This window comes from Echinops telfairi, unplaced genomic scaffold, assembly GCF_000313985.2.
Source record: "Echinops telfairi isolate 266 unplaced genomic scaffold, ASM31398v2 ScPeMD7_7458;HRSCAF=8496, whole genome shotgun sequence".
NCBI lineage: Eukaryota > Metazoa > Chordata > Mammalia > Afrosoricida > Tenrecidae > Echinops > Echinops telfairi.
Genome location: NW_022111358.1, coordinates 11558081 through 11582008, shown reverse-complemented (window position 1 = coordinate 11582008; position 23928 = coordinate 11558081). Strand labels below are relative to the sequence as shown.

Genomic DNA, 23928 nt, shown 5'->3' with positions numbered 1-23928 from the left:
CTGGGGCGCTCCGCGCCTCGGTGGCCTCTGCATTTACCCCCTCGCCGGCCGCATCGTTTGCATCTTCCACGATTTCTTTGGTGGTGTTTGTTACCTGAAAACAACTTGACTTTCAGCGATGCCAAGTATTCAACTTGAGTATTTATTTCTCTGCGGTGGGGCATTGGTGTGCACAGTGCTAGCCTTTGCCTTTTGATGGCTCCTGATGCCTTTGGTTTGCCTGTGTGCCGTTGGGGCGCTGTCGCTGGCTTGAGTGAGTTGTATAACTCTGTTTTATTTAGGTGGATGTTGCCCTTGCTTGGTACCGCACCGTGTTAGGGCGACACAGAGACGAAGGAAGTGAGGAGTGGCTTACAAATACCGCTTCTTCTGTGTAAGGAATGTAAACACTTTAAAAATATATCTAACCACCCCCTCCTACTTTGCATCCAGCAGGTCCTGAAGGCATTTTCCATGTGCTACCTCATGAGCTGTTCTGTAGAGTTTTATAAGAGAGATTGATGGACAGTGAGAGGAGTACGGTCTGGGTTTTCAGATGTGAAAACGGAGGCGAAGAGCTTGTTCTTTGCTAAGCTTAAAGGCACACGGATTAAGAGCTTTAACCCAAAGCTTCCTGGATTCCCTTGTCTGGAGGCCACTCAGCAGTATAATGGAAAATGCAGGAGCCCCCTCCCTGAGACTGTACAGATCAACTGAAAACCAGAGAGGTTGAGCCTATCCGGTTAGTCCTGCAGGCTCCATGCCGGGGACTCAGCTTTGCCATTAAGTCACAACTTCTCCCGTGCTTTACCCCTTGGCTCTTTAAAACAAGGGGAACAAAGGTTCTGTATTCTTTGCAACGTTAAGTGAGGCTAGCTGGAAGCTTCCCTACCTTGAATGATCTCTGGGGTCCCTTTAGACGCGTAGGAAATGAGGTTCCCCTGCAACACCCCCCCCTTCCAGGCACCCTTGAGAATTCACATCAGGGGTAGGCTAGGGTGGGGGACGCGCCCCTCGCCCTCTGCCCTGGACTGAGAGGAGAGCGTTGGCAGGCAGGTGAAGGTATGAAGGAATTCTGCATGAGGCAGCTTGACACATAGGCCCTCTTCCTGCCTCCAGCTCTGACTCATCTTCTGACGCTTGGGGGAGGAGAGGTAGTCGCTTGATATTTTTGTCTTTCTCCCATAAAACGAGAGTCAGTGTTCCTCATTCCAAGTCTGTTGAACGCCAGTGTCTGCTGAGTTCTCGTCTGGCATCTTGCGTACTGGTTGACAGCAGGTATGGATTTTTGAATATTCTTAGTAGAATGATACAAATGTGTATTTGTATTATAGAAAACTAGTCAGGCTTATGAGTCTAGGCTAGGGAATCCATTGGATCCAACTGTAGCATTTTTAAGAGATGTGTTAAAGGGAGGGATCTGTGTTTGTTGGATTCTATTGTACTTAGAAGTTTAAAGCGAGGTGCATTAAAAATTATGCATTTTCCCAGTATTATAAGAAACGCTCTAATTGTTCTGTGTGAAACATTTATAGATTCACTGATTAGAGCCTTCTTTTTGAGCATCTTTCCTAAAAGTAACAGCCTTATGTGTATCAGATTGTGTATATTCTTTTAGACTCTTTAATAAATGTCTACTTTAGGACATGTCTACTTGCAAAAGATGTTTTTTTAGAGGAAATTATTTTTAAATTGACCGGCCTTGTTCATAGAGATTTTGCTTCTTTCCTGAACAAGTAGCATGTGATTTAAGTACAACTGGCTGTAAAGTTTTATCAACCTTGATAGCATGATATTTATTAACCCTGATTACATAGTATTTCCCAGCACAACGGGCAATTGCAGACTCCTTTAAAACAGTTTTGAAGCAGTTGAATGGTTAGGATCTCAGCCTTTAATCTCAATTGCAATTGAAGATTTAACCCAGTTAGAAACCAGAAACTCCAGGACTCTCTGGGTCTTCATCTTTGCTTATAAGGAGGCACCCAAGGCCTGGAGAGTTGCTAAAGCAACAGCTGCCGGGGTGTAAACTTACAGAGCTAACATTTAAGGTGGCGGCTTTAGTTATTTATGAAAGCTTCTGAGGGGGGTGGGGAGAGACAAAGGATGTTTATGTGGGCACAGTTCATTATCAGTAATCTCAGGAACTGCATGAGCTAGAAAAAAACTGTGTCCGGAGTTGATGGATTTATTTATTCGGGGTTCTTTGGGGACCTGGACTGCGCTAAAGGTACGCCACTGAACACTGGGAGGGAAGGTCCCTGACCTGTAAAGAGGATGTGCTTTCTCCAGGGGGACTAGACTTGTAATGGTTCTCAGTTCCTGGACACCAACCCTATATTGACCTCATCTTTTAAAATTATGGTTTTTAATACACGAGAGGGTAGGAAACATGAATGGACAATGTAATGAATTATTCTGAAGTCAACCGGGAGTGTACCATCTTGCAGTTCAAGAAATACTTCACCCTCCTCCCCCTGCCACTCTACCCTAGTGACAACCTGTCTACCTCCCAAGAGGTAACCTAGCTAGGTAAACTTACAGTCACTTTTAGGGGAATCATTTTCAGTCCTCTGAATATCAACCTCTAAACAGGATAGCTGTTCTTTTCCTCCCTTTTTAAAACCTTTATGCCAGTAGATCAATTATAGGGATTCTTTTGGATTCAATTTTTTTTTTGGCCTTTAGATCAACATATTTGTTTCTTTCAGGTTCAGTTTTCTTATTTTCATTTATTTGGTTTAAGTTCCTGTAGCATTACATTTTAAAGATTGATTTATGTTCTTGCCTATAACTGTGGTTCGTTTTTGTATGGACATACCACGCTATTGATCTGCCCCCTCAGTGGGTGTGGTTTGGGGCAATAAGGTCGTCAGACTGCATCAGATGGACCTGCCGTCATCGTCGTCATCTTTTGTGCGGACGCCTGTTCTCCAAAGGGGTTGTTCCATTTAAATTACTCCAGTGTGTCAGCCTTGAATTTATAACCCACTGGCTTTGTTGTTTAACCACAGCGTGCTAGGATGTTTCGTGAGTGAATGAATAAAGTAAATGTCACTTGGGTGGTCTGATCCACAGGAGTTTCAGTGTATTTGTGCTTAACTGTCTCACTTGGACCAGCCTACTACCCAAATGCCATGGAGATGGTTTTCCCCAGGGTTTGTTTGCAAACTGCCCACTAGGATCCTTCCGGTTGCTCCTTGTGAAATAGACAAATGATTATAGGGAAGTTTAAATATGCAAAATAAAATGCTAAGATATAAAGCATGGATTACCTTAGACGTGTTTTAAAGGTCTTGAGTTAATGTCACCTTGGAGCCTCCTGGATTGCCTTAACTTGGTGGGTCTGTATTGTGCTCCTGAGTGCTTGCCTTGGACCCAGTCCCCAAGGTGCAGGCCAGGAGTGCTGGCTTAAGTGTGTGTGTGTATGGGGTGGGGTGGGGGCAGGAACCCAGACCAGTCCTGGTTAAATTACATTACCTCCGGAGGCTGGAGACTCGCACACTTACACGCATGCCGCTTATTTCCCAAGAGGCAGTGAGCGTACCTCATGACTCAGAATTCCTCAGCAATTCCCAAGTAGCCACAGCACCTCTGTGTTGGGAATGACCATTTTTACAAACTGGAAAATGAGCTTGAACCTTTTCTCCCAATATTCCTTTGTTTGTGACAGTACATACGGTTTAGACTTTGGTTTGCTTTTTGAGCAGGCTTTTGTGAGGTTTTGTGAATTAATTGAACTCATGTGCCGTTTTGCTGGCTGGATTTACCTATATAGGCTGGAAACCTATATAGACACTACATTGAAATATGTGCTGTGTAGCTACTGTGTGCTAACAGCCCACTTCTGTCTTTAGAGAATCATGTGCTACCCCTCTGTTGGCCTCCACAGTGCCTTCAGGGAGATCATTAGCAGAAGGGCAAGGGAGGAATCATAGCCCCACAACTAGGAGGCCGCTCGGGACTCCTTTTTTCCTCTTCTGTACTTCTCTACAGCATCTTGCAAAATGGCTACAATACCCCCCCCCCAAGGTTCTCAAATGCATTACTTTAATAAAACTACTTATACATATAAATGAGAAGTTTTTAAGAAAAGCTACCCCCAGGAAAAGATAGGCAGATCCCAGTATGCATCCGGGGGTGGCGGGTGGGGTGGGGGGTGGCTGTGAGAAACCCTGTTTGTGTTTTTGATAGCCTGGGGCTTCCAGTTATCCACCAAGCAGCTCCAGTTAACAACCTGTTATAGGAACAGGAGCCTGGGTGCCAGGGTCATGGCCAGGCCCTGAGGCCCACGGCCCACACAGTTCACCCACACACTGGCTTCCCAGTGTCACTTGCAAACTGCCCGAGTGACCATCTGCCCTGTTTGGTCACCCTTTCCATACCCTTTGCCATCCTGAAGTCTGAGTGACCAGAAAAGTTCTTTGAACATTTATGTGCAACTGCGGACCTTGTTTCTGTCCCCGCGTCCTTTCACCAACAACGCTGACAGCAGATATTTTTCAGACTTGTCTTTGAGTTTGTGGGTACACACGAGGAAACTCTGGAGGGTGCGGGCGGCTCCTGTTGACTACAAAGCAAACACAGAGCACAGGTGAACCTGTCAACCTGCGTCTAACCCACTCTTGGCGCGCAGGCAGTGCAGAGGCAGGTGGTGGACTATGCCGGTCCCCTGGCGACAGCTTGGGGATCCCGAATGGCGTCTGAGTGGAGAGACGTTCAGAGGCCAGTGCAATCTTAAACTATGTGTGGATAGTAATTTAGGACAATTTTAACAACGAATGCGACACTGTTCCTTCCAGAGATAAAAGCCCTAGGAAATAACTAGGACCCTCTGCTTGTTTTACTCTTATTTATCTCAAATTGTGATTCTTCCCTTGGCTAGAAGAGGGCTTAGAAACCTCTAATACCCCTCAAAGTGCAGTAGGCCTGCTCTCTCAGTATGAGGAGGGCAGGTTCCCTTCATCCCACTAAACCAAGATACTTCCCTGGTGGTCTCGACCTCATCAGAGACTCAGGTGTTGAGCTCTTGTCCTGCAAACTTTATTCTAATTTGTTGTTTTAAAGTAATCATGAACTTTTAAGGACCGAGCTCTTGTGAAAAGACCTGCACATTTCTGAGATGGGTGGTCCTGCTTCTCAGGATGCAGTTGTGGCTTTTCCACCTTTGCAGCGAACTCCAAATTACGTGGGTTCTATTGCTAAGGTGTGATTTAAAAATTACTCTGCCTACATAAATCAAATCAAAGCTCACCATGTAAGCATGTAGCTATGAAACATATTTCAGCTTTACCACTTACTCTTTGAAGTATTTAAAGTGTTACTTATGTGGGCTTTTGCACAAATTGGCTTCTAGTTATCACCAAACAAGTTTTAGTGCTGTGGAATTTCACAGGCATTTTCTTGGTTCGGGTTTATCAGCTTTCCACACCCTCAAACCATCTCATACCACTTAGCACTTAGGATTTTTACAGATAAAGGCACAATCAGAAGGATCTTATGTTCTTTAATTCCTTAATTTATCCTTTATAGGGGTAGTCTTTAGATGGACTTATCTGCCATGATCAGATTGTGGGAATAAACAGACAACTGGGGAGGGGGCGTCGAAGGGCTCTGGTCCCGGTGGGGGCAGCTCACTTTCTGTGTTGCCCGGGGAAGCCTCTTCATCTCCCTTTGTCCTTGGGTTCTCCATCAGGGCCCACGCAGGAGGAGTGCTGGAGTCTGCCTCAGCAGGTCCACAGGGGGATAGAATGAAGGGACTCCTAAGAGTGGTGCTTCTCCACTTCGGTGTGGATATGGATTGTCTGGGATCTTGTTAAACTGAAGATCTGATTCCTACATCTTATCAAGCTCCAGATGGTGTCCATGCTGCTGGGCTGGACCACTTTCGGAGCAGTGATGGGCTGTAGAAAAGGGTTTGCGTTCTCCAATGAAATGAGAGGAGGAGGCTCTTTAAAGGCAATGCAGCATGCCTTAGGTGGACTGGAGGAAAAGCCTGACTATGAGAATCCATGGTATACCAGCAGCAGACTTACTCTGCTTTGATCCTGTGCCCTCCCTGCAGTATGGCACCTGAATATTACTCTTGAATATGTGTCACCTAATTATACCCATCTTTTATTGTTATTCAACTGTTTTTTATGTGTATTGCTATAAATTGATAAAATTCTCAGCACAGGGCTATGCACAATTACCTCTATATCCGTGTCCCCGTTACTATTACTGCCTAACACACCACCCCCAAACACAATGTGGTAATCATTTTTATTGTACTCACAAGTTCAGTGGATCAGGAATTGGACCTGGCATGGTGGGGACTTGCCTTTGCTCTCCAATATCTGAGGCCTCACCTGGGAGAGCCCAAACCTGGGTGACTGGACTTATCCTGGTATTTTTCACTGACATAGCTAGTGGTTGATACTGGACCCGAACACCTACATGTGACCTCAATTCCACTGAGGTTATTCCACTGGGTTTGGACATTCTCACAACAGGACAGCTGGGTTCCAAGAGCTAGTGTCCTAAGAAAATACTGAGTCCAACAGTTTTATAACCTCTCACTGCCATAGATGTCAATTCTGACTCACAGTGGCCCTATAGGACAGACTAGTACTGTCCCTGTGGGTTTCCGAGACGGTAACACTTTATGGGATAGCAAGCCTCGTGTGTCATTCCTACTGTACTCTGTAGGTTAAGGCATTCACAGATGTTTTGCCAGGTTCAAGAGGAGTATTTGATAGGGGGATTGTCAAAAGTCTCAGTGTAAGCATACATGGGATGGGAGATATTGTGGGCATCTCTGGCAAATACACAGTACCACAATCCCCAACATATAGCTAATACTCAGCACATGTTGAATCCAGTAAGTATTGAATGGATAATTTAGACCCTGAGGGGGGAGGGAGCACTTTCTAGAACTAATTGTGATTACACAACTCATTTTAAACGTGATTTAACCATGGTGGTGGTAGGGGGATGTTCTAAAATTGATTGTGGTGATGACTGTACGTTTCTTGTCATGGAACAAGCAAGAAATACTTGCACCTAGAAGAATTTCGTGAGCATCTGCCAACATCTTAGCTTTTTTTTCCCCCTTACAAATCTGTATAGACATTTACTTTAAGGGAAGGGGAAAATGTTACTACATAGGCTTTTCAGGTTAAAAAAAAAAAAGACAAAGCACACTGTAGGTGGCACAGTGGTTTTACTCTTTGGGTTTTGATCACCCAGTTGGCAGTTTGAAACCACCAGCCGCTCCTCAGGAAAAAGAATGGACGTTCTACTCCCATAAACACAGTCTGGGGAAAACCCACAGGGGTGCTCTGCGGCAGCATGGACTAATGGCAATGAGTTTATTTGCTTGTTTGTTTTCGTTAGTGTGTACTGGGGCCCTCTGAAATTCCCAAAGCTAGAAATATCTTAGGTCATTTTACAAACTCTTCTCTAGCACAAATGTGATCGTTTTCTGTTGATGACAGAAACTTGTGCCTTAGTTCTTTGGCTGCTGATTTTCATGCTTTGTAATGGCTGTTTGTGATGACTGAAACCCAGAGCAGACCCCTGGTGGGAGTGCGCCCCTGCTTCAGAGATGCTGAGAGCCGTGCTGTCCGTGAAGCCGTGCACTGCCCCGTGTCTGTCCAGTGCAGGGAGCAGGCCGTGCTGATCAGCTTATGCTCCCAGATGACAGGCCCATCGAGCAGACGTTAATCTGCCTTGTCCAACACTTAGAGCTTTGATGCTTTTAAAGGAGACTAGCATCATTTCTGACGGAGCAGTTCCTGCCTCTCGTAAAACAAGTACACTCGGGCTGGTGTGGGACAGTTTTTTTCACTGCCTTCACTTCCTCCACTTCACCAGCACCTCCCTGGCCCAGAAGGCGTGGCCCTCCTGTAAGCTTAGAACAGAACAACTCGGGAGGATTTATGGCAAACCATGGACAGCGATTTGGACCCTCATCAGAGTTCCCTCAAGTCAGCCTTGTTTCAGCGCATGCACCAGTGTGCTCTGCGGGAGGGCGTGTTCGCTCAGAGCAGGCAGTCCTGGCCCTCCAGTGTGGGCCAGCCTGCTACTTGTGCAACGGCTCTCCTCTCCCTGCTGCCCAGCACACAATGACTGAACCGAATGTGACCAAGCTGTTTGTTCACCTTGGAAGCGGCCCTCAGTAGGGCTGCTGGAACTGATCTGGGCCCAGTGCTGCCGAAGCCCCTCTACTGCCAGGCGGTGGTGTCTTTTGTACTAGATGGTTGTACTAGTCCGTGGCCATGGTTCCCATTCTGGGCAGTCGGGAAAACTGGAGCAGCTGGCTGAGCCCATGTGGGCCCAGAACGTTCCTTAAGCAGCATTTAAACAAGTTGTCCTCGTGCTGTGGAGGCGCTGGCTGGTGGGAGAGAGTGCTGTTGGGCAGAGAGGGAGGGCACAGCCGCCCTGCCCAGTCCCATAGCACAGCACACCTGGGATCTTTTCCCGGCTCCGGTCCGTGTCTCCTCCACACTGTGATCAGTCTACCTTTTCTCAATCTTGCTTGTTCCCCTCAGTCTGTAAAAGGGGTCAGGAGTGTTTGAGAGGCACCCCCCCGGATCTGTGCCCTCTGAGTGCTCTCTGGCATTTAGAGCAGTTTGGCTGGCAGGAGACTGGTGGGCAGCAGCAGTGCTAGAGCCCTGCGTCTGGCTCACTTGGATTCAGCCCCAAGGTCTCACAGACTGTTTTCTTTTCCCTGTAGTGCCAGTTACCCCGTGACTATTCAAGGGGTGAGAGTTGGTGGGCTGGCTCACCCATTACCCGCCCTTGGGCCTTGATGAAGACCTTTCTGAGGAGCCCAGGGCTCCCTTCCCTGGGGAGTCCAGGCATGTGGCTTCCCCCATGCTTATTTGGGAGGCCACAAGGCTGAGTCCCTCCTAATCAGACAGTCACCAGATCAGCTCTTTGGAAATATGATGAACATTTTCCACTTTCCCCCAGAGGAGGGACTCATGCCTAGGGCAGCAGCTACCTTGCAGTCATAAAAGGGCATGATACTCGGGCTGATAAAACCCACTGTTGGTCCTGGCTCCTAATGACTCTCTAAGGGTAATAGATACTTTGATGACTTGGAGGTCCTGGTTCCTAGAGGTATACTTGGGTCAAAACTCACGGACTTCCTGATCCAGACCAAGGGCTTTCGAGTACACCATAACACCCTCAGTAACGGGGTATCCCATATCCCACCTCTGTTGAGGCTGAGGTTGGTTCTGGTGCCCCTGCACCCCCTGGGGGTGCACTGGGGGGAGCACACAATAGTGCCATTGGTTACACCCAACTCAGAGCGACCCTATAGGATAGAGTGGAACTGCTCTTTGGGTTTGAGACAGCCTCATCTTTGTGCCTCAGAACAGCTGGTAGATTTGAACTATTGACCTTACAGTTAGCCTCGGTAACCCACCAAGGCTCTTTACAGACTATAAAGCATTGCGATTTGAGGGTAAGAGGAACTAAATGTCTAAAATCTCAGGAAACTAGAAATTCTGCCTATTAGACATAATGTATAACAGTAAATGTCTTTTTATCTCCCACACACAGCATCCGAAGCCAGTGGGATTCGTCTTGGCTCTTACAATCAGTAGAGCAGTGGTTTTCAACCTATGGGTCGCCACCCCTTTGGGGGTAGAACCACCCTTTCTCAGGAGCCACCCAATTCATAACAGTAGTAAAATGACAGTGATGAAGCAGCAGGAACTGTATTAAAGGGTCGAGAGGCATGAGCAAGGTTGAGAACCGCTGCAGCAGAGGCTGGTGGAGCGATTTAACCACACCCAGGGCAGGTCAGCAGCACATGCTCAGTAACTTAAATGGATTTTTTTTTGGAGACCACGGCCTTCAAACTGCCTGCAGTTATTTCCACAGAAATGCCACAGCACAAGTTACTTAGAGCTAATTGGATCTCTGAAGTGTTCAGATGCCACAGATATGGTAGGGAGCAACTATTTTTAAGTAGGACCACAGGAAGTGTATATGCTTTTTCCAGAACTGATCCAATTCAGTATTTTTTGTTCACAAAATGCATTGTTTTGTCACGGAGTCGGTACCAACTCATGGCAACCCTCTTTGGATTAGGGGACACTGCCTGCTCCGCACCGCCCACTGCTGCAACCACTGTGTCCATCCATCTAACTGAGGGACTGCCTTTCTCACTGGCCCTCTGCCGTGGTCGCCTGCTGTTCATAGGGTTTTAGTGGCTGGGCCTTCCGAAGCGGACCACCTATTCCTTCTCTGTAGTCTCAGTCTGGAAGCGCCACGGAAACCTGGTCACCACGGGTGACCCTGCTGGGACATGAAATGCCAGCGGCCCAGGTTCCAGCACCACAGCAACACGCAAACCACCACTGTGCCACCAAATGATAGACAAGTGATGGGTTACATACATCACATAATACTCATTTGTATACCTTTGTAAGGTTTCTATTTTAGAATTAGGTGGGGGGAGCATCCTAGCTGGGCAAGTGGGCAAGAAAGGTATGAAGGGGAAAGAACATGTTTTGGGGAAGACCTGAAACACCCACCCACCCCCAATCACCAGGGACCACCTTCAACATGAACAGCCAGCTTGTCGTTCAGGAACCAAACCGTTGGGCAGGTTTCTGTTTCCCCCTCTTCCTGAGATAGGATGGCTATTTCCTCTTAATGATCGCCAGAGAGTTAGCTGTACATTGATTTTCCGTATTGGCCTCTTAGACTACTTTTCCTACCTGTTAATCGATAGGAAGTGATTTGTCTACATCCTTGAGAAAGAATGCATGCTATTATAGAAAATGATTTCGCAACCCTTTCCCCTTCCCACTCCACAAACCCTGTAGAGACCTGCAGCGAATCGAATCGATGCCATTTAAGGTACTGACAGGTCTCTATTTTGCAGGAGGAGACTATAATTTGTGATTCCTTGGCGGAAGGCAAAAACAAACACCCCACTCCTGTCTTGCTTCCAAGGATGCAAGTGTGATTACCGGCGTCTTCATGAGCTCCAGAGGCCACAGCACGCTACCACGGACTCTCATGGCCCCGCGGATGGTGTCCGAGGGGGACATAGGAGGCATCGCGCAAATCACCACCTCCCTCTTCCTGGGCCGAGGCAGTGTGGCCTCCAACCGGCACCTCCTTCAGGCTCGTGGGATCACCTGCATCATTAACGCTACCATTGAGATCCCCAATTTCAATTGGCCCCAGTTTGAGTATGTTAAAGTGCCTGTGGCCGACATGCCTCATGCCCCCATTGGCCTGTACTTTGACATGGTGGCCGACAAGATCCACAGCGTGAGCAGGAAGCACCGGGCCACCTTGGTGCACTGTGCGGCAGGGGTGAGCCGCTCGGCCACTCTCTGCATCGCTTACCTGATGAAGTACCACCGCGTGTGCCTGCTGGAGGCGTACAACTGGGTGAAGGCCCGGAGGCCCGTTATCAGGCCCAACGTAGGCTTCTGGAGGCAGCTGATAGACTACGAGCGCCAGCTCTTTGGGAAATCGACAGTTAAAATGGTACAGACACCTTATGGCATCGTTCCAGATGTTTATGAGAAGGAGTCGCGCCACCTGATGCCTTACTGGGGAATTTAATGCCACCAAAGCCTGCATCAGCGGCCCCTGGAGCAGTCTCAGCACCTGCCATGCAACGGCTGCTCCCCTCCTCCTCTTAGTCAAATGGGCAACTTCCGGTTCTCCCTAAGTGATTTTTACACTGGGTGTTCAGATTTATTTTAAGAGCTAGGAGGGAGGGGAGGGACAAGGGGAATGCATACATTGCTAGTACCATTTTTTAAACTAACATTTTGGATAGTGTTTATGAAAATCTTTAACTGGCTTTTAATCATTTTTAACCATTTGAACAGTTTATAAACTGTTGAGTTTTGCATTCTCTGGAATCCCAGGTCTTTCTGCACCACTGCAGGTGCGGGAAGAGAGTCTTGAAAACCTCTTTCTGTGGGCCCCTTAACCCCCGTAGAGACCAGCTTTGCTCCAGGCTGCTGCCCAGACCTGCTTAGGGAAGATGGATACCAGCTTCAGTCTCTACTCGTTCGGCCTTACTCTTTCCTTTTCCCTCTCTTATTTAGTAACTGTTTAGTCAAAATAAGTAAACCTTTGTTATTTAGCTGTTAAGAAATCACAATGAATCTGCTGCAAAAAACCCTCTTGGAATCAATGTATCCCAGGATTATATTAGCATTATTTTTAATAAATATATCTGCTTAACGTATCGGCATTTTGATTCATCAGAACGGCAGTGTGTGTGATGGAGGAATATGGCTGGCAGATGAAGAACGCTGCAGAAACGCAGCTGGATCCCGTCAGCCCTCCTGGTGCCCTTTCCTTGGTGGCCCCAGCAATGAGGCCCCTGGGAGCTCCCTAGCTCACTCCTGACTCCCTCGTAGGGGAGCCGCTGCCACAGCACTTCATTGTTCCTTTGTGGGAGGGGTAGTACTCTGCTTACTCATGGGATAATTTTGGGGGGGTGGTGGTGGGAGTGTTATATAGGGGGCTCTTTATGGCATGAGGCAACAACTAGAATGCTAGTAGCTGCAAATCAGTTACATCCCAGGTTTTACCGGGGATGGTGGCAGTGTTTCTCAGTATACATTTTGGCCCACTTTTATTAAACAGAGTTGCCTAAATAGGGAAATTAGAATAAAGTTATGAATAGTTTTTATGGGAAATCAGGAACTCTCAAATGCTGCATCGACATGATCAAAAGCAGTTGAGGAAGCTGCCTCTAAGTCTGGTGGTGCAAGTGGTTTGGGATCGGCTCCTAACCCCAATGCTGGCCGTTTGAACGCAGCCAGTGACGGCGGTCTTGGTAACGGGAGTTTCCTGGAGCAGTCCTGGTACACATACTGGATGTGACGGAGTGTTCTAAGCACTTGGGGAGCCTTACGCCTTAGGCTTTTCAGTTGGAGGGTTTTGGCCCCTGCTCCTGTGATGCGCAGCTGCAGTCCAGTGAGGAAAGGCCTGCATGAAAGCCCAGAAGCCGAGAAGCTCGTTTCTGCCTCACTCTCAGTGGGGTCTTGGTTAGAACAAGCTAAACACTGAAAATAGTTTACAGGCTAACCGTTAGCATGTCTGAACGTGCCACGGAGGGCCAATGTTTATGAAATAAGTAAAACCTTAAAATACACATGCTAACTTTCTCTCAACACAAAAGGTACCCAGCCCACATAGGTTAATACACCACAGCTACAAAATAATGAGGCTTCCCTGTCCCATGAATACTTGAAGTCACATGATGATCACATAAAAAAACAAATAATGGGATCAAGTAACACGTGTTCTAATGATGTTTCTGTTAGACAAGTGTTTGTAAAGTGGCATCTTCACCAGGAAGCTGGGCTTGGCCTCGCGAGGAGCTTCACCACATTGCTCTCTGGCGCACACTCTTCCAGAGAAAAGCTACATAATGAAAGCAAAACCCATCCCGCCCTTGCCCTCAACAGTTGTGAGACGACAGATAGTGCCCAGTATAAGCCTTCTGAACAGCAAGTGTCTTTGAAAGTGTCAGCACCTTCGTGAGTTGGTCACGAAGGACGGCTATGACAGAAGGTGTTGGGGAAGGGGTTTGTTGTGGGCCCTACTGCACAGCAGGTGCCCCAAATTTTCTGTAATAAAAAGGCCGTGTAATCTTTCCAAACATGAAATTAGGAAACATCTCTAAACAAAACAAAGAACTCCTGCACAAAACGATTTCCAAGATGCAACCTTTATGGAAGGGGAAAAACCCTCGAACCAGGGCGATCAAACCCTAATATACCCTGTACCTACCTCTTCTAAAACATGTCCAGACAAAAACTGCACACCAAGTTCTAATATTTTAAAAGGCAAAATACAATATCAAAAAAAGGGAAAAGTGTTCCTTAATCGCAATACTCAAGCCATGGGGTGAAGCTGCCTAACACAATACGTGGTATGGAAATAAGTAACCTTGGTTACTGTTTCCAAGGACACTGGGCTCTTGGCTAACAGGAGAGGGGGTGAAGCTGAATGTAATACTGAGTCATTTTAATGAACATGTACAAATAAAACCAGCACAATGATATCCCACACTCCGAATCCTTATTGGTCGGACATCAGGACATTCCCCTCGTTACACAGATATACAACGGAGTAAACACTCTTCTTCGCAAAGGCTTTTTGTTGAGGTCTGCTGAATGTTCATTCTGGCACCTTTTGCGGAAGGACTAAGCCTATCACACAGGTCAGCAGACATTTTATTTGAGGCATTCTGGAATTGACGCAGGAATGTGAACCAACATGGTCAACAGGTGAGCACGTAATTTAAAATGTCATTGGTACAGGCCACTGTCACTGAAGAACAATTCATAAAGCATTTGCAAAACAAAACAAACCCCCCTCAACATGTCAGGGAGACAGGAAAGGGGCAGATCGTGCTATCATGACTCCATTGTGGGATGTGAAGCTGATCAGAAACCTGCTTGGAGTCTGTCCGGTGTCATGAGAAACCCTGGGGCCGGTAGGCATGGAGCATATCTCCGAGGTGCCAGCGAGAGCCTGCTGGAAACCAGCCTCCCGGGTTGTCCACACCCCACGCTGCCTGTGGAGGAGGGGAGGGCCGAGCCTGCACAGTGGCCATTCAGAGACCGCTGTCTCAGTGATCTACAGCAAGTACGAAAGAAAGCGATTTATGCCATCAGCACTTCCTGGTGCATCTCTGCATCTCGGCACCTGACAGGTAAAGGAGGAGCCTCATCAAGAATGGCTTAATGAACTGTGCGCACCTTTCCTGGAGAAGAGGGATGCAAGAAGTCTAAGAGGGGCCAAGGCAGTAGTCCCTCAAGTCCGGTCCTGAGAGGAAACTAATGATGTTCAAGCAACAGGTATGTGGGCAGAACCACCTTGTCGTCCGGCTCACAACTGAAACCATGTCTAAGGCCGACAGCCCAAAGTCTCCCAAAGCAAACACGTAAGATTCAGGATCTCTTCACAGAGCACATACTTGACATTTGGAGAAATAGTTTTCTAACATTGGGATGTCCTTCCAACTCTGTCCTCAGTCTGTTCACATTATGCCCACACCCTCCTGATTTTATGCATTGTTTAAATCAATTATAAAAATGATTACTCTAGAATTAACACATATATAACAGTTCAGCCAGATCAAGAAGGGTTGTGCACAAGAGCCAACTCTGGGACCTTTTCTTCCCGCTTGTGTCCACTGACGTTAAAGCACTCAATTTTGATGGCAAGACCCTTCCCTACACCTCACCTGAAAGTCAGGGCCATTTCTGAGAACCCCCCCCCCCCCACTGCTTCTAAATCACGCACCTCTACTGTCAACGGACATCTTACCATTCTCCTCACAGGGCCGGGAACTCCATCTTCTAACCCTGAATGGATTTCCAGCTCTTCTCAGAGAGACTGCACAGACAGGCAGTGTTGGTCTTTCTACGGTTCTCTGTGGAGATTTGGAGAGAAACCCCTGAAAAGGTATTTCAGCCCGTTGTCTTTCCACACCTTATCTGAAAGCCCTCCCTGTTCCCTGTCTGTGGTCTGTGGGAGGTCAAGCAGGCGGCTGGTTTTGAGTCAGGGCGCCTAAAGGAAAAGGCCTGCCAACCTGAGACGCCAGGGCTGGGGTGCTCTGTAAAAGGAACTTCCTTTTCTCCTGCAAAGCTACTGTGGATGTTGAGGGAAGATATTTCCTTGAGCCTTGACAGTTTTAGAAGTGAAGGGGAAAGATGTAATTGGTTCGGCTGAGACAGTGAAGTTGAGAAATCTGCCTACACCCACCAGCCATGGTCCAATGGCGAGAAGTGGACATTTCCTACAAAAAGATAGGACCACGTGTTTCATCACATTTCCCCCTTTTTATTCATTTCATACAGTAACAAACTAAGTAAAGAGGAATGCATCCTACTTCACAGGAGAAGAAGTGTCCTAGTTATAAATAAGCACTGGCTTTGAAGCAGTTTTGCCAGTTCCAGTTCGACAATAATTTAGTTTTCTTCAAATGTCAATTCTTCACAGTTTCAATACTGCAGCAGCAATTGTTCCTTAGATAAAAGACACAGTGGTCCATGTTCTAAAATATCCTATAAGAACTACTGATACGACAGTCAACAAGTTTCTGGTGCCACATGCATCTTGGGAAGGGTGCTTTTATCTCCCTCAAATCCCAAAGGCTGGCAGTGGAAACTAGGGGGCCAAGTTTGCCTGCAGGAATGACACACAGATCCCCCGCCGCCCTGCCTTTGGGGAATTCTTCATAGAAATGGGCTTCGGAATCAGTACTTGAATTCTATTAATTTGGTCCTTGTCATGCCCTGGGGTGTGATGGAAACACAAAACAAAACAAAAACTGGTTGGTGCTTCAGAGGGGAGCTTTTCAGAGCAAATCAGGAAGGATAAGACCAGGAGGTTTGGGTTCAACGCAGTTGATCCAGAAGTTGGCACAGCTGGCATGATATTGGTGCCCTCCATATGCCAGCTTGAAATTGTCTGTTTCTGAGTTGAATGCCTGCCAGACATAAACAGAGAGGAGGGGCAGTCAGACTTATGCACCAAAATGCTCACCAGCGACCAATACAGACGGAGTCGGCTCTCTCCAGAGTCTGAGGGCAACGTGGCGCGCGCACAGAAGCTGGGCAGGTGGCTACAGGTACCCAAGGGAGAATGTTTTTTGCTACTGAATTAAAGACACAGAAACTTTTACCATTAAATCCAGCTTCAGCAGAATAAAGTAAAACTGTTCTTAGAAAAGGCAGACAGAGCCTATAGTGGGTGGGGCAGTTCATGACACAGGGACTGAAACTGCCACGGGCCATCTATCTGTGAGTTTCTCCCTCATTGCAGAGAAAGCTTCGTTCCACCAAAGGATTATAACATGTAATCCCTTAAATGTCTTCATTTATTCCAATTTCTATGGCCAATGACCATCCTATGATCAAAGAAAAGTTGTAAGAGAATTAGAGAGCAACAATACAAACTCGTGAGGGTCTAATGCCAGAGGGAGCTGATAACTAATATGGCACAATTAAGAAGTTCACACAGGTATGGGATTTATAAAAAAGGAAGGAACAGCCAATACCTATGAATTAGCTCCCAGGGAGTAATGCTTCGGGGTCGACTAGAGTGAGCCAGGGACCAGTGGTCCAGACCTCAGCCACTTCCGCATTACAAATATATAAAGCAAAACGGAAACAGAAACAACTGGGTTCTGTCTGTTGGAGAATCCATACCCTGAAACCATCTAGCTCTCTGATCCTACTCTGTGGGCCCATCTACAACTTCCAGAAGTTGCTCACTCTGTTACCCTGTTCCTCACAGAGGAAGAGAAGTGCGCGGCCAGAAGCCCAGGACGTGAATACAGGCATGCAAACAAAGACAGGAGTGATCCACAAAGACATGTTAGTCCATCAAATCAAACATTATGGGAACAGAAATGACTTCCCAAAAGATTCATGATTGGAACAGTTCAGAAATGGCAGCGGAATCATCCGACTTGCCTTTCACAATCAAAATTAAGATGGAGACGCTAAGGTGATGTGTAACTGGTTCATACTTTTTTAGGATGTTCCTCTGCAGGCTTCTCTTCTTTCTGAAATAACGTTGAAACCATAGGGTCAACACAATCTCAGCACAGGGCCTCACGCCTCCAAACAAATCCTTCTCGGTTGACCCTTTTCTCCTTTTTACACCCCCACCGGGCCCAGGGCTGCGGGCCCAATGCCAACACTGCTTGTTAGAAACAGGACGATGGCCCTTCCCCACTGCCCGGAGGAGAGAACTGGCTCTGGGGCCTCACACAATCCCACCTCTGGTCCCAGACCTGGCAATGGCGTGGGCAAGCTGAGGCGGCCTTCTAGATCCTGTTTGAGAATTGCCCTGCCACTGGCAAGAGGTGTGTGTGCCACTTACCCGGCTCCTGGAGTCCACGTTCAGCAGGCACACCCCACAGGCCAGTTCCTGAGCGTTTTTGATCCCAGGACGCAGCATGCAAGAGGAAAAATCCAGCGAATTTTCATCTGGCTGTGAGGATGACAAGACAAATGGGGAGGATTTCAGTGATTCCGAATGCTGCTGGCTTCATCTGCGGGCCACTCATCCCCTGGGGGTCCAGCTGCATCGCCAGTACTACCACGCAGTTTCTCACCCACTTACGCTCTGGGTGCTAGGGATGCAGGCTTGATCAAGAAAGGGGCCCTGTCTTCAGAGAGCTCAGTCTAGCGGGGGGAGCTGCATGGCTGTCAGGTGATTCAACACAGGGCCACTGGAGTCATCCATTCTCGGGGCTTCAGAACAGGGTGGCCAGGGACCGCGGGTAGGGGGCAAGGAGCTTACAGTTTGAGAAGACTTCCTAGAATCGATGAGTATATTGGTTGAATTCTGATGTACGCTAGGAAAAGAGGTGGAGTGGACTGAGATGGGGAGGGAGAACAAGCAACACAGACCGTGACCTCTAAGCAAAAGACCAGGAGTGAAAGCAGCAAGCTAGGGGGTGAGAGGGAAGCTTACTCTAGAGCAGCGGTTCTCAACCTTCCTCATGCCATGACCCTTCAATACAGTTCCTCATGTTGTGGTGACGCCCCAACCATCAAATTCTTTTCGTTGCTACTTCATCACTGTCATTTTGCTACTGTTATGAATCAGGTGACCCCTGTGAAAGGGTCGAGATCCAAGGGTGAGACCCGCTGCTCTAGAAGAAGTAGACCACGAGGCTTTCAGAGGACTTGCAGAGATTGAGACTTTCTCCTGGGAGGTTCTGAATGGAGCCAGACAGGGTTAGGTTTGTAGTAGTTGGGCAGATGCCTCTGGGTGTAGCATAAGCCAAAGGCACGAGCTGTGTTTTTAGAAAGCGGGTGCAGCAGTGCAGGTGAGGGACACGGAGGACCAGAACTAAGGTAGCAACCGTGGTGAATGGAGATAAATGAACACATGTACGAGAAGAGGTATTGAGACAGTATCACCAAAGGACTGAATCACCTGTACCATGTGCATGGGGCAGAGAGGCTAGGGCAACAGAGAATTCATGTGGGTGGGATGTGAGAGGCGGGTCAGGTTTGGGGATGGAGTGAGCCTGGGGAGAGGAGTTCACTTTTCTACAACTGGGACAGCTGAGTTCAGTTATTAGGTGTAAGTGGGCAGTTGGATCTACAGGCCTGGTGCTCAGGAGGGAGGGATTTAGAAGTCGTTAAGTATAGATATAAATAATAACAGCTAATAAGTCCGGCCCTTGCCTGTGCTAAGCTCTATGCTAAGTACTGTATGTGGATTATCTAACCTCTTCCTTACAATCAATCTGAAATCTGGAAAGTACAGCATCGTGATTCAGAAGGCAGGTACCAATGTCGGGAAGTTCAGTTATGGTACTTACAAGTTAAATACATGGCTACTCTGTAAGCCGGCAACTCCACACCTAGATTTATTGAAGAAGAACAAACAATATGCCCACAAAAACGTCTTGTACCAAAAACGTCCATAGCAGCTTGACTCCCATTTGCCCACACTGGCAACAACACAGTTGTCCATCAACAGAAAAAGGAGACACACAAACAGTGGGATAGCCACGCAGTGGCACGTCCCTCAGCAAGAAAAGGCACTGAACTACCAACACATCGACAACACTGAGGAAATTCGACTACACAACAATTGGGAGGATGGTCTCCCAGGGGTGGGCCGGGCTTCACTCTGTTGCACAGAGGCCTCCTCTTTATTCGGTGGGGCAGCTGGTGGGTAGAACCGACCGAGCAGTCAGCAGTCCGATACTTACCCGGCACCACAAAAATATCCCACATCACCATGGGGCAGCACAGATGCATTTCAAATCTTCACTTTTCTTGGCTGATCAGGTAATCGTGCTCAAGCACAAACCCTGAAGAATGCAGCCTTCCTCATGTCATGAGGAATGTGATGGCTACACACACAGCACACCTTTAAGTCACTCTACGTTCTTACCACGTTCTCCATCACTTTCTTAAGCCTAGACAATCAACAAAGCAATGCTCAAGGCCAGATCTGTGGCACTTGTGGACTTCCATCGTGCAGCTACTCCCACCATGACTTTCAAGTCACTAGTGTGACCTCACTTGGGAAGAAAGGCCAGTGGCACCATTACAGACCATTTCTACGCCAAGGAGACCAACGGGCCCAGTTTGCCCAGGACAGTCCTGGTCTCAGCACTGTGAGCCTCATGTCCAGGGACATCCTTCAGTCTCTAGCAAACCAGGCAGTTGGTCACCTTGCCTCCTGGAACCTCTAAGGGAGGATCTGTGTTCCTGCTTTTGCCAACATCTAGAGACCACCTGATTTCTTAATGTGGTCCCATTTTCCATCTTCAAAGCCAGAAGCATTTTATAATCTCTTTGCTTCCGCCATCACATCCCCTTTCCTCAGCCTTTGTCTCCTGCCTCCCTCCTGCCTGTGACTGACTACATGGGGCCCACTCAGATGCTCATTTCAAGATCCTTAGCTGTAAGCACATCTGCAAAGTCCCCTTTTACCGTGGAGGCTAACATAGCCACAGGTTTCAGGGATTATAGTGTAGCCATCTTTGAAGCATCATTGCTCTACCTACAACATTTCTCTTCTCTCAGCTGAGGGCAACCGTGCAAACCCTGGTGAAGATTTTGTCTCTAAAACCTGGTGACAATTAGCAAAATGACAAAAAATGGCATCCTTATTGAAAAATAACCTGCTCTGCCAGTATGCCACAGAAACAGGAAGTCTCCTGAAATGCACCACTGAATTCAAGTTGGAAGGTGGAACAAAAGCATTTGTACTGTACTGAGGATAATGCTGGAATCTAAGAGCTTGTGTGATTTTCAGTGTACTAGAGATCTGGTAGTATAGTGGGTACACACTGGGCTGCTGGCCGAAAGGTCAGCAGTTCGAAACCACCAGCTGTTCCAAAAGAGAAAGACGAGGCTGTCTACTCCCATAAAGAGGTGTAGTCTTGGAAAACCCACAGGGGCAGTTCTACTTTGTCCTACAGGGCCGCTAAGGGTCAGAACTGACTTGTTGGCAGTGAGTTTGGTGAATCTTGGAAAGATCAGTAGTGTCAAAACTCCTCTTTTCTCAGATCTTATATGGCAAAATGGATTCGATTTGATTTTCAGGATCGACCTTTTCTTTGTTCCAAGCCTCCTGCACTTTAATTTACATTCACAAATAAAACCTTACATAATAATTCACTTAGGAGCTGACAGACAGAGCACAAGATGTCCTATGAAAATAGATGAGTCTTTCTTCTTGAGAGACTATTCCTCTGCCAGAACCCAGAAGAGACAGTCTTCTACCACAAGAGGGAGTCTGAGTCCTTGAGTGAGTGTGGGTCAAGAACCCTTTGTGTCTCTCTCTCACAACCCTTTCACAGGGGTCGCCCAATTCATAACAGAGGCAAAATTACAGTGATGAAGTAGCAACGGAAATAATTTTATGGTCGGGGGTGCAGGTCACCATACATGAGGAACTGTATGAAAGGGTCAGGGCACAAGGAAGGTTGAGAACCACTGCAACGGGTAAAGGGACTATGGATGGCAAAGCGTGCTTTGACGCTTTGCCAGTGGAACTTCCAGCTTAAAGAGCTACTTAAAACGAGTTGTCATGGAGTCAGCTCCAACCCCTGGCGACCCCACATGCACCAGAACAGAATTTCTGGGCTTAGCACCATGGCTGTGAGGCAGCACTCTTGTCTGGAAAAAGAAAGGCAAATGCCTTTCGATGTGACTCGCTTCATGGGGTCGTCATGGGAAGAAGCAAGGCTCTTTCTGCCCCTTGGAAGCTGGGAATGACACTGTAGGCAGGAGAATAGCTTTTGAAACTCTGGCTTTGGACTCAAGTCTCACAATTTGTCAGGTTCAGGCAGGGTTATCTTCCTTGAGCCTAATTTCTTCACCGGCAAAGAGGGAGAATGTACTCCTGACCTTAAAGGATTGTAACCAAGATTAAATAAGAATGAATTGAAAGCATATAGCACAACAACCAGTAGGTGCCAGGTGCAAAATAAAAAATAATTATTGCTATCAGCATTATCAGAATCAAGAAGACTGACAGTGGCATTTTGGTATTCAAAAACTTATCGACCAAAAAACAAGCTATGGTGTGAAGGGCAGCTTCGTATACAACTGTAATCATACCTCTCGGGTTATAGTGCCCATGTTGGGGCCTCTATAATGCAGAGTACCTGGAGTCTGTTGACTGTGCTACAGCTGAACTGAAACACAGATGTTGGTTGTATGTGGCGGTGGTGTGGAACAGAACCTGCTTCAGAGCTCTCACACCTGCACAGAACAACACTTACACATCGGATGGGTTACCAAACCCAAACGGCTCTCTTGAAAACTAACAAAACCAAATTCCATGGCTTCTTTACAAAAGCCTGGGCAAAAGTAATCCTTGGTAAGAAAAAAAGTAATTGTGCAGGGACTGCCTCTGTGTTGCGTGATGCCTAAGAAGGAACATGAGGGAACGTTCTAGAATAAAGAAAATACTCTGTATCTTGCCAGAGGTGTGGTTATACCCACTCAACTCATCCATTTGTGCATTTACCTCGCTTCTTTAGGTGAGATTGTACATACACTTGTTGCTTTAGGAAGCAAGTGTTCCAGAAGTAGAATTACTGAGTCAACTATTCTGAACTTTGAAAAGTTAGAATCCCGTTAATGCACTTAACTTTTACTGGGTGTTCATGCAGTGGCCAGCACTATGTTCAGACCAAGAGCCAAAAGATGAACGAAGTGTGGTCTTGGTCCCTGCCCTCAGGAGTTCAGTGTTACGCGGTAGCACATCATCAAACTCTTTCCCCAAGGGGGTGGTACCAATTCTTACTCCCTTCTTAACAGCTCACCTTTTACCACAGCATTGTGATTCAAACCGCCCAAACAAACAGAAGTTTGGCCAGGTTAAAAGTCAAAATTTTCTTTTCATGTGAATTAATGTTTACCTGGTGAGTTATGCCTTCTCTTTTATGAATTCCTGTTCTCACTGGACTGTTGCTGTAGTATTTATTGATTTGGATATTTTCTTCGCAAGACCCAAGACCTGTGCAGTCAGTAAACATTGCCACACTGTTTCCTAGTTTACCACTCAATCAATTTTTCCCCACACTAAGACTTTTGTTAAAATGCACTTTAAAGTTATACCATTCTGCCTATATTGAGAGATATAACTACCTGATAAAACCTGTTCCTTTAATTAACTAGAAAGTTATTTTAAAATATAATGTGGGCTCCATTAACATTTCCCCTCTGATTATATTACTAGAAAAAGTATGCGTCTCCTGAACTCTGGGCTTATTTTTATATTACAACCACAGTAAATCCGTCATTGCACATGCCTTCTTACCACTGACTGGCAGCAGCAAACAAAGACATACACTTCAGAAACTCAAACTTCCTGCCATCGAGTCAAGAGTGACCACAGAGGACGGGGTACAACTGGCCCTTTAGGTTTCTGAGACTGTTACTGTTTATGGGAGTAGAAAGCCCCAACTTTCTACCGAGAAGCGCCCAGTGGTTTTGAACTATTGACGTAACCACTATGCAACCAGGGCCCCTACACTTTAGAAAGCAAGGTTTTTTGTCTATAGTACTTAATTGCTGGCTCTATCTTACCTTCCCTACTCTCACTCCCCTTTGTTTCACCAAACTCACTGTCTTGGAGTTGATTAGAATCCACAGTGACCCCTGCTGGACACAGTAGAACTGCCTCCTAAGGTTTCCAAGGTTGTAATCTTTCTAAAAGCCGACAGCCACATTTCTTTCCCTCAGAGTGTCTGGTGGGTTTGAACCTTTGACCTTTGGTTAGCAGACAAATGCTTATCTACTGTGCCACTAGTGATTAAAAACATAACCCATTGATCGCCAACTTTAACAGTTAAGAAGTACAACAACCACATGGCCAGCCCCACTAAGAGACATGATGCCCCTCACTGACCCATGGCCCTGTGGGGGACAGCACCAGAGACACAGTGTGGGAATTGCA

General features: G+C 47.0%; 2 protein-coding genes across 9 annotated transcripts in view; one reads left to right on the top strand and one right to left on the bottom strand.

Moving 5' to 3' along the window:
• The first annotated feature begins 1202 nt into the window (after window positions 1-1202).
• DUSP14 (dual specificity phosphatase 14) lies at window positions 1203-12199 on the top strand. Its single transcript, XM_004706980.2, has 2 exons — window positions 1203-1257; window positions 10868-12199. The coding sequence occupies exon 2, from the start codon at window positions 10966-10968 to the stop codon at window positions 11560-11562; it is 597 nt and encodes a 198-aa protein (XP_004707037.1). The 5' UTR covers window positions 1203-1257; window positions 10868-10965; the 3' UTR covers window positions 11563-12199.
• A 1984-nt stretch (window positions 12200-14183) lies between these two features.
• Window positions 14184-23928, bottom strand: part of SYNRG (synergin gamma) — a 75829-nt gene continuing 66084 nt past the window's right edge. For 6 of the 8 annotated variants that reach the window (XM_045299911.1, XM_004707363.2, XM_045299913.1 and 3 more), the window contains 3 exons: window positions 17866-17976; window positions 17510-17545; window positions 14184-16465 (listed from right to left, as the gene is read on the bottom strand). In XM_045299911.1, coding sequence (XP_045155846.1) covers window positions 16334-16465; window positions 17510-17545; window positions 17866-17976 — 279 coding nt within the window. In that variant the 3' untranslated portion in view covers window positions 14184-16333. The remainder of the gene's footprint in view (window positions 16466-17509; window positions 17546-17865; window positions 17977-23928) is intronic. The other 2 variants (XM_045299912.1, XM_045299917.1) reach the window with 1 other exon arrangement.